This window comes from Olea europaea, unplaced genomic scaffold, assembly GCF_002742605.1.
Source record: "Olea europaea var. sylvestris unplaced genomic scaffold, O_europaea_v1 scaffold3065, whole genome shotgun sequence".
NCBI lineage: Eukaryota > Viridiplantae > Streptophyta > Magnoliopsida > Lamiales > Oleaceae > Olea > Olea europaea.
This window is the reverse complement of record NW_019249361.1, coordinates 1-9,377: the sequence shown is the minus strand read 5'-3', so window position 1 is coordinate 9,377 and position 9,377 is coordinate 1. Positions and strand designations below refer to the sequence as shown.

The 9,377-nt window shown below is 41.1% G+C and overlaps 3 protein-coding genes across 4 annotated transcripts; all 3 read left to right on the top strand.

Moving 5' to 3' along the window:
• The first annotated feature begins 2,000 nt into the window (after positions 1–2,000).
• LOC111384979 (heat shock 22 kDa protein, mitochondrial) lies at positions 2,001–3,185 on the top strand. 2 transcript variants are annotated; one of them, XM_023009329.1, is made up of 2 exons: positions 2,001–2,275; positions 2,657–3,185. In XM_023009329.1, exons 1-2 carry the CDS (start codon positions 2,080–2,082, stop codon positions 3,049–3,051), a joined length of 591 nt encoding a protein of 196 aa, XP_022865097.1. In that variant the 5' UTR covers positions 2,001–2,079; the 3' UTR covers positions 3,052–3,185. The 2 variants fall into 2 exon arrangements, with proteins under 2 accessions (XP_022865097.1, XP_022865095.1); XM_023009327.1 differs by having other exon boundaries at positions 2,001–2,278.
• A 2,423-nt stretch (positions 3,186–5,608) lies between these two features.
• Positions 5,609–6,124, top strand: LOC111384972. The gene is made up of 2 exons (XM_023009323.1): positions 5,609–5,690; positions 5,757–6,124. Exons 1-2 carry the CDS (start codon positions 5,609–5,611, stop codon positions 6,122–6,124), a joined length of 450 nt encoding a protein of 149 aa, XP_022865091.1.
• A 1,291-nt stretch (positions 6,125–7,415) lies between these two features.
• LOC111384970 lies at positions 7,416–9,326 on the top strand (the record flags this gene model as incomplete). The annotated part of the gene is made up of 4 exons (XM_023009318.1): positions 7,416–7,747; positions 7,799–8,788; positions 8,923–9,019; positions 9,141–9,326. Coding segments are annotated over exons 1-4 (1,605 nt in total), but the record flags the coding sequence as incomplete, so codon positions are not given.
• Between the last annotated feature and the right edge of the window lie 51 nt (positions 9,327–9,377).

Genomic DNA, 9,377 nt, shown 5'->3' with positions numbered 1-9,377 from the left:
ATAAGGAAAGTTGCTTTCACGCGCACATAATTTTGTCTCTGCATAGTTTTTAATATTTTGATCATAACTTTCTCTTTCGGTGTCCGATTTAGGTGATTCAAAGTGTATTGGAAAGATAATTAAAATATCTACAATTCTTCTAGAAATAAAATTTTTCCAATTCAAACATTCTCCATCCGAAAATGGGTCTCAATTTGACCAAAAATCTTGAAAATATCATATATGATTGGAAGTCGATTTATGGTAATATTCTAATCATATCCATTTCCTTTTTGACTCCAATTTGCATTCAATTGACTCCTATCAATTTTCAAAGTATCTTTTGCGGTCGAAATCAACCATTAGCTATGTATACTTTGGTCCACGCACTTTGGATTTGCTTCATTTAGCCATTTTTCGTTCTTTTTTTCAATTCTTCTTTGAAACATGAAATTTTCCTAATAAAAGTAATAAATAACAAATCAGGTACTAATCCGTTCAAATAATAACAAAATATCATCATTTAAGATCCCAAATAAGTGTAGAAACTACATTTATCAATATGTTCTCCAAAAAATACAATGTCAAACTCATTTTTCCCAAAAAATAAAAAAAATAATAATAATCTTGGGAAAAATTCATAAATAAAAATTTAAGTATCACACATTTCAAAATCAAGAAAACAAGTTTCGAACTTCAAAAATTAGATATTTATTAAATTTTATTTATGATTTAATTATACACACACACACATATATATAATTAGGTCATAGATCTATACAATTTGGTCATAAATTAACGATTTGTGTATTATTTTTCGGCCACAAATCAGATTTTTATGTCAGATTTGTTTTACGAAACTTTGTAGGCACAATTTGTTCATCAGTTGGTCATATATTATTCTTTGATCACAAATCACAAATTTTATATGGTCACAAAGATATTAAATTAATTGGTCATATATTATATTTAGGTCACAAATTAATAATTTTTTATGTTACAATTTATATATTTTATTGGTCACATATTGTTTATATTGGTCACACATTAATCAACTTAATTAATGGTCACAATCAACCATATCATTTTTGACCACCGCCTCACTATGCCATTAGTCGCATCGTCGTTGAATCCACCATCACCAGACCCACTACCACTACCTTCTGGTAGCAAATCCATAATGCTAAACATGGCAGCTGTGATCATGGCATCACCGCCTCCAGAACCATCATCATGAGCACCACCGACACTAGAACCACCATTACCTTACCATAGTACCCGTAACACCACCACCATGCCCACAACACACCACAACAAAAATTGCAACAAAACATGCCAAAAAATACCATAAAAATAATCGCACAACGTCGCAAAATCACCATAGAATCCTCCACAAGCAGCGTTGTGATCCGTGACATCGAAGAAAAGTTCAAGTCGCTGCCGTGATCTGCAATGCTGAAGAAAGTTTAGATCCAAGAAAAACCAATGAGGCGCATCGCATTGCCGCGCCTCAACTCCACCAATGCTGTTACTTAGGCAAAGTGGTTAAGCTACAGTCCATTGAGATGAAGAGACGGTTGCGCCTCCGATGCCATGCCTCAACGTCAAAGTTGTATAGACGGGGAAGGGTTGGTGTAGAGAGATAGAGTGAAGTGAGGCAATCGATTTGCATAGAGAGATATAGGTGAGTGTGAATTAATTAGGGTTTGTAATGTGTGTTAGAGTATAGATATTTAGTAAAAGTATTTATTTTATGAAAATATTAAATAAAATAAAATATCTAATTTTTGAAAAGTGAAATTTCCTACCTGGTTTTAGATCACAAATCTTTAAAGATAGGGCAAGATGTAATTTTCTCTAAAATATAATGGTGGTTAAACATGGGCTAAGCTCACTAGGCCCAGTGTGTCAAGGCCCAAACTGGGAAGTCGATGCCAAGAACATCTCCAGAACCTTCTTGAATGTCTCTCGTAAATTCTACCTAAAACGTTCTGTCGCTATAAATTCATCATTGTAGTACGTGTGTCACTATACACAACCTTCCACTACGCTTTTCTGTTACTCCGTTTTTCACTAGCTTTGGATTACATCATTGTAGCTATGGCGTCTTCACTCGCAATGAAAAGGCTGTGGTCTTCGAACATGCTCTCCCGGTCCCTCCGTCCTGTCTGTGCGGTGGCTCAGCCGTGCACCTCACGCTTATTTAACACCAATGCTATGCGCCAGTACGACCGCGATGATCGTGATCTCGACATTGATCGCCAATCTGATCGACGTGTCTTCTCCCCGTTCTCAGGTAGTCGTCTTCTTGGTCCTCTACGCACTCACTGTCTGCTACCCAAGCATATCAGCACAACCAAAACGTATGATTATGAATGAAATGCTGTTGTTCATCTATTCTTGAATTTTTGAATTACTGTTTATTTAATAGCTTCTGTACGTCTTCGTTATTTCGTGTTTCTCTTTTTCTAGATTTCCGTTTTTATATAGTACTGGTATTTTCGTCAAATCAGTACAGGGATTTTGTATGCTTAATCGATTTACAAATTCAACTCTTAAATTTGAACTAATTAGAAGGTCATAACATATGGACGAGCTACGTATTCAACTATTGTAAAATCTCTTATGAAGACATCATTTCTCTGCCTACTAAGCGAATTAGTTTTGTGAAATGTAGGGGTGTTTGATCCATTTTCGTCAAGGAGCCTAAGCCAAATCCTGAACATGATGGACCAGTTCATGGAGTCACCTGTTGCCACGGGGGTTCCCAGAAATTGGGATGCTCGGGAAACTGACGACGGTCTCTATCTCCGAATGGACATGCCGGGGCTAGGAAAGGAGGAAGTCAAGGTGTCCGTGGAACAAAATACTCTAATCATCAAAGGCGAGGGCAAGAAGGAATTCGAGGACGAAGAGGGTGGGAGGAGGTACAGTAGCAGAATTGATCTTCCGGAGAAACTGTACAAGACTGATGAGATCAAAGCAGAGATGAAAAATGGTGTTCTCAAAGTTTTCATACCTAAAATTAAACAAGAGGAGAGGTCTGATGTTGTCCATGTCAAAATTGAGTGATTGGTGACTTTATGTATTAAAAATTAACAACGGAAGTTTGGTGCTATAATTTAGGTTTCAAAGCTTGTAATGTAATGGACTGGGTGTTTTATTATACTTCAGCGGTGAGTTTCACTTTGGAATCTTGATTTTAATCCTACGTTCTCTTTCATTTTTTTTTATTTTAATATAATTTTTCATAAAATAATATTACACATGAACAGATAATTTTTCCTTCTTTTTCAATAACACATTTTAAAAAAAAAAAATTATTTGAAATATTAGTTTTGATCTGGTTTTATTAACTTTGATTCCATTATAATTTATTTGTTTATCCTATTTTTTATCACACAATCCTTCAAAAATAATATTATACATTAAACGAAAATTTTGCTTTCTTTTTTGAACACTCATTTTTCACGGCTTACTTTTCAACTGTATTATATAATTTTAATTTTTTCAACAAAAGTTGTGTTACATTAAACAATTAAGAAAAAGGTTGTTATTTATATATTTCTATATTTTTTATTTGTCCTATGCAATTTATACATCAAAATTTTTTATTATTAGAAGATATGTAACTGGAAAATAAAAAACAAGGTTAGTGTGCCAAGCTAAAATTTGGTCGAGACTCGAGTTGGTAAGGCCCAAAGCTCGATTTCAGCACTGTGCCTTTTTATAAATACAGCTTTCCAGCTTTAATACAAAACGGTATAAAAACGATTAGCAATCTTATGATTATTTCTTCTCTCTTTTCCTAAACAAATGCGTCGAAACACTTTTCTATACTTTAAGGAAATCTCCTTTTTTCTCTTATTTTCTCTTCTTCCTTCTTGCGTTAGTTTATGATGGTGACATTTTTTCAATATCTCCAATCAACACATTATTCCGACGACTATTTTTGGTAAAAGTTGTAAATCCATCGACGGTGTCCTCGAGCATGTGCATCCTCGAGACACTAAGCCCGACCACATCCGTCTGGCTGCTTCGCATATTGCAAATATGTTGTCCTCGAGCATCAGAGTCCTCGGGCATATGCTCCCCTCACAACCAACGATGGTTGACCCTTTAAAATTCCTACGCAATTAGGATTCTTAACTCCTGCAAGGATTCTATCCCATATATAATTATGGAATTCAACCAACTCCTTAACTATTCACGACTCCAACAGATAGGGACATCCAGCTAGTTGAGTTCCACTAGGAGAATGTCACTTACTACTATAAATACAGAACCTTGAGCCATTATTCATGTACGTTTTTCATTGTTCTCCAGCACATAGTCTCACGCATATAATTCCATTTCTAACTTAAGCATCGGAGGGGCAACGAGAACACATCTCGTTGCCTTTGTTTCAGGTATCGGAAGATCACGTTCGTACTCCTCATCAATCATCAAGTTCGGGAAATTTACAGGTACGATTTTTGGTAGCATCATTGACGCCGTCTGTGGGAAGCGCTACCAAAAGTCATGGTAAATACACGTTCAGGTCTTCCACCAGCAAGCTCATCCACTCCAAACCAACCCTTTCCTGAGGATGTCCCTACTCCTCAAGAGGAATCATCAGAAGTGCCAGAGCCCCAGCCGGCAGTCGTTACTGCTGGAGCCTTTGAAGAGCTCAGACAACAGGTCGCCACACTGACTCAGTTGTTAAGTCAAAGAAATTCGCATCCGTCATCCACACAGAACCCCAGGGGGGTTTTATGGCTGATGCTCGAGCTCGAGCTCAAAGACATGTCCCTGACAATGGCGGAGCAGGGGCCTCGGGTATACCACATGTGACCTCGGCCTCGAGATCAGTAACCATGGAGTCCGGGGAACTCGCTAGGATTATTCAAGAAGGAATTATGACGGGCCTACTTCAGGGCAACAAAGGGACGACAAGATTTAGTCCCAACACTCCCTTTACTCCCGAAATATTGGCATCCCCCTTGCTAGACAGATTTAAGTATCCTAGGATCAAAGAGTATGATGGGACCACCGATCCAATCAATCATCTTAACGTATACACGGACGTCATGAATCTACAGGTCGCACCAGATCAGGTGATGTGTAAGGCCTTCCCGCAAACTTTGACGAATGCTGCTAGGGATTGGTTCTCAACTTTAAAGCCCAACTCCATAGCCTTATTCTCGGATTTGGCGGACAAGTTCTCTGCTTTCGCAAGCAGTAAACGCATCAGGAAGACAGCGACTTCCCTCATGCAACTTAGACAAGGGCAAAATGAGACCCTACGAGACTTCATGACCAGGTTCAACAAGGAAGGACTTCAGATTCCCGACCTACATATAACTGCAGCAGTTTCTGCCCTCACATATGTCATAAAGTGTGAGGCTTTCAAGATGTCTTTATCCAAAATTCCGCCAAAGACAATGACCGAGCTTCTTACCCGAGCCAAGAAGTACATAAATATGGAGGAAACACTGAACCCGAGAAAGGTTGGACCACCCCATGACAGGGTCGAGCATAAACGACAGCACGCCCGAACCCCCGTGAAGAACAACATCGGAAGAAACAGAGACGGGAGGTTCTCCCGACGTCATTCACGCGTTTAAATACGTCAAAGGCAAATATATTGATGGAAATCAAGGATATGAAGGAACTCAAATGGCCTGTCAGAATGAGGTCACCACCCGAATCCAGGGACATGAACAAGTACTGTGAGTTCCATTAGGATCATGGGCATACCACGGAGAACTGTAAGGCCCTGCAACGGGAAATTGAAGCCCTTATTAAAAGAGGACTCCTGAGTTCCTACGTTGGTAACGACAAACGTCCAAGGAACGATCGTGGTAGGGAAAAAACCCCTGAGGCAAAAAGGGATGGTCAACCCACTGCTAGAACCATCAATATCATCATAGGGGGTATTGCCTCGGGAGAAGACTCCAACAGTGGAAGAAAACAATATGCCCGACAATATGCCTTGGTCTCTGGGATGCCTCATGGAAAGCTGGATGATATTACTTTTGGGATCGAGGACTTAGAAGGTATATCACTTTCACATGATGACGCCTTGGTCATCTCAGCAATTGTGGCCAATTTTGAAGTAAAGAGAATCTTGGTTGACAACGGGAATGCAGCTCAAAGCGGTTAAAACTCCTCTCCAGGGGTTTGGAAAAAGAGTCATCACTCCAGAGGGTGTCGTCGAGCTTCCTCTAACTTTGGGTTCTGGCCAGAAACAGGTTACGGAGATGACATCTTTTCAAGTGGTACGTGTCTCGATGGCCTATAACGCTATTTTGGGAAGACCACTCCTGAACAAGATCAAAGCCATTGTGTCTACCTTCCACCTAGCCATGAAGTTTCCAACAAGTAATGGCGTTGGGGTCGTGCGTGGAGACCAGACAGCTGCCAGACAATGCTATGTTGTCAGCGTTCGAGAAATAAATAACGACGTCATGCAAATCTCAAGGATTGAGCCCGAGGCCGGGCAACAAGTTAGACTTGCTTCTGTCAAAGAATTGATGGAAATTGAGCTCGAGCATGATAAAAAGGTGACGATTGGTCGGGATCTTGACGTCACCCTGAAGACAGAACTTGTTGGTTGCTTATCTCGCAACATTGACGTTTTTGCCTGGAAGGTTGAGGATATGTTAGGGATAGACCATAAAATTGCAGTCCACGGGCTTAACATTAGCCCAGGGGCCAGACCAGTAAAGCAGAGGAAAAAATAGTTTGCTCCAGAACGTCGGGAGGTCATTCACGAAGAAATTAACAAACTCGTTAGTGCTCAATTTATTCGGGAGGTCCAATATCCCAATTGGCTTGCCAATGTTGTTTTAGTGAAGAAGGCCAATGGTAAGTGGAGGGTCTACATTGACTTCACAGATCTTAACAAAGCATGTCCAAAGGATAGTTATCCCCTACCACGGATTGACAACTTGGTAGATAGCACATCTGGACATAAATTATACAGCTTCTTGGATGCATTTTCTGGTTATCATCAAATCCTCATGGCCGAGGAAGATCAAGAAAAGACTTCATTCATGGCCGATTCCGCCATATACTGTTATAAGGTCACGCCTTTCGGTTTGAAGAATGCAGGGGCAACATACCAAAGGCTCATCAACAAAGTCTTTGCTAACTTTATTGGAAGGAATGTGGAGGTGTGCGTTGATGACATGGTGGTCAAGAGCAAACAGGTGGACCAACATTTTTCAGATCTTGAAGAGGTTTTCTACACCTTTCGAAAGTACGAAATGAAGTTGAACCCTGCAAAATGTGCATTTGGCGTGGCCTCGGGCAAGTTCTTGGACTTTATGATCACTCATCGGGGGATAGAGGCTAACCCTGAGAAAATACAAGCCTTGGCGTCTATGGAATCACCAAGGAACAAGAAAGAGGTATAGAGGTTGACTGGTAGGATAGCAGCCTTGAACAGGTTCATGTCCCGAGCATCAGACAGGTGCTATCCCTTCTTTAAAGTCCTCAGAGGAAACCAAGGCTTTGATTGGAGTGAAGACTGTGAGAAAGCTTTTCAGGAACTTAAGCAAACATTGGCATCTCCTCCTATTCTCACTAGGCCTGAGCCTGGTGACACCTTATTTTTGTACCTGGCCGTATCTCAAAACGCGGTCAGCGGGGTCTTGGTGAAAGAGGTTAACAGAGTCCAACAACCTATCTACTATGTAAGCAAGGCCCTACTAGATGCGGAAACGAGGTATACTTTGGCGGAACAACTTGCCCTTGCTTTGGTGATAGCAGCACGAAAACTCCGGTAGTATTTTCAGTCTCACCCTATTGTGGTGCTCACTAATCAACCACTTAGGCATATACTTCAAAAGCCGGACGTTTCAGGAAGACTGATGAAATGGGCGATCGAGCTAGGAGAATTTGACATCGAATTCAAACCACGCCCATCTATTAAAGCCCAAGCACTAGCCGACTTCATTGCAGAACTAACCCCTAGGCCTGGGGGGCTAGGAGAAAGCTTGAGCATGAGCACCAGTTTGGACACTTGGCAAATTTTTGTAGATGGAGCATCAAACTCCTCGGGCTCGGGTGCTTGGGTCATCATCATCAGCCTTGACAAACAAACGGAGATTCAATGTACTCTTAGGTTCGAGTTTGAAGCAACCAATAACGAGGCCGAGTATGAGGCCGTCATTATTGCTCTGGAGCTAGCCTTTAGCCTTGAGCTCGAGTTCGTGAAGATATTCAGCGATTCACAACTGGTGGTCGGACAGATTGAAGGATCATTTGAAAGGAAAGACGAGAAAATGAGTTTGTACTGTATGAATGTTCAGGATCTTCAACGAAAATTCAAGAGTTGTGAAATTACAAAAATTGCTCGAAAGGACAACGAAAAAGCCGACGCATTATCCAGGCTTGTGTTCATGGGGATAGACAACCTGGACAGAACAATTCACATCAAAGTCATCACAGAACCCAGTATCAATCAAATCCCCGATGTCATGGACATTGACAACGAACCATCTTGGATGGACCCAATCATAGAATTCATCACAAATGGAAATCTACCAAGCAATGCCAGGTTGGCTAGAAGCATCAGAGCTCGAGCTCCTAGGTACTGCATGATCGACGATGTCCTCTTTCGCAGAAGCATTACTCTTCCATACCTAAGGTGCCTCAGACCATCAGAATCATCCCAGGCCCTTGCTGAAGTTCATGAAGGTGTGTGCGGGAATCATCAAGGAGCCAGGGCCCTAGCCTTTAAACTCATACGATATGGGTACTATTGGCCAACTATGAAGAAAGACGCCTTAGAATATGTTAAGAGATGTGATAGATGCCAGAGGTTTGGTAATGTTATCCACTCACTAGCCGAAAACCTCACCAACATTAACTGTTCGGCCCCATTTGAATAATGGGGAGTTGACATCCTCGGCCCCTTTCCTGTGGCAAGAGGTCAATTAAAGTTTGTTGCTGTAGCAGTAGAGTATTTCACAAAATGGGCAAAGGTCGAACCTCTCGCCACGATATCGGAGCCCAAGCTAAGAGCCTTCACCTGGAAGTTTATCATTTGCAGGTTTGGGATACCGAAGGTCCTCATCACTGACAATGGCAGGCAATTTGACAATCAATAGTTTAGAGACTTTTGCTCAAACCTTGGGATTGATCACCGTCTGACATCCGTTTCGCATCCTCAGAGCAATGGTCTGACCGAGGTTACAAATCGAATCATATTACAAGACCTCCGAACAAGAATTACCAATGCTATGGGTTCTTGGTCCGACGAACTGCCTTCTATACTGTGGATGTATAGAACAACTTATAGGACAACCACAGGAGAAACCCCTTTTGTGTTAGCCTATGGCATTGAAGCAATGGTCCCGGTGGAAATTAGACTGCCAAGCCATAGGAGGCTCGTGCCAGAAATCTCGGAG

Bases quoted from the DNA above. Each gene is read 5' to 3' on its own strand.
- LOC111384972 (XM_023009323.1), top strand. From the start codon at position 5,609: ATGGAAATCAAGGATATGAAGGAACTCAAATGGCCTGTCAGAATGAGG. The intron at 5,691-5,756 runs GTGAGTTCCATT...GGGAAATTGAAG, and splicing joins CAGGGACATGAACAAGTACT to CCCTTATTAAAAGAGGACTC.
- LOC111384979 (XM_023009327.1), top strand. From the start codon at position 2,080: ATGGCGTCTTCACTCGCAATGAAAAGGCTGTGGTCTTCGAACATGCTC. The intron at 2,279-2,656 runs GTCGTCTTCTTG...TGTGAAATGTAG, and splicing joins CTTCTCCCCGTTCTCAGGTA to GGGTGTTTGATCCATTTTCG.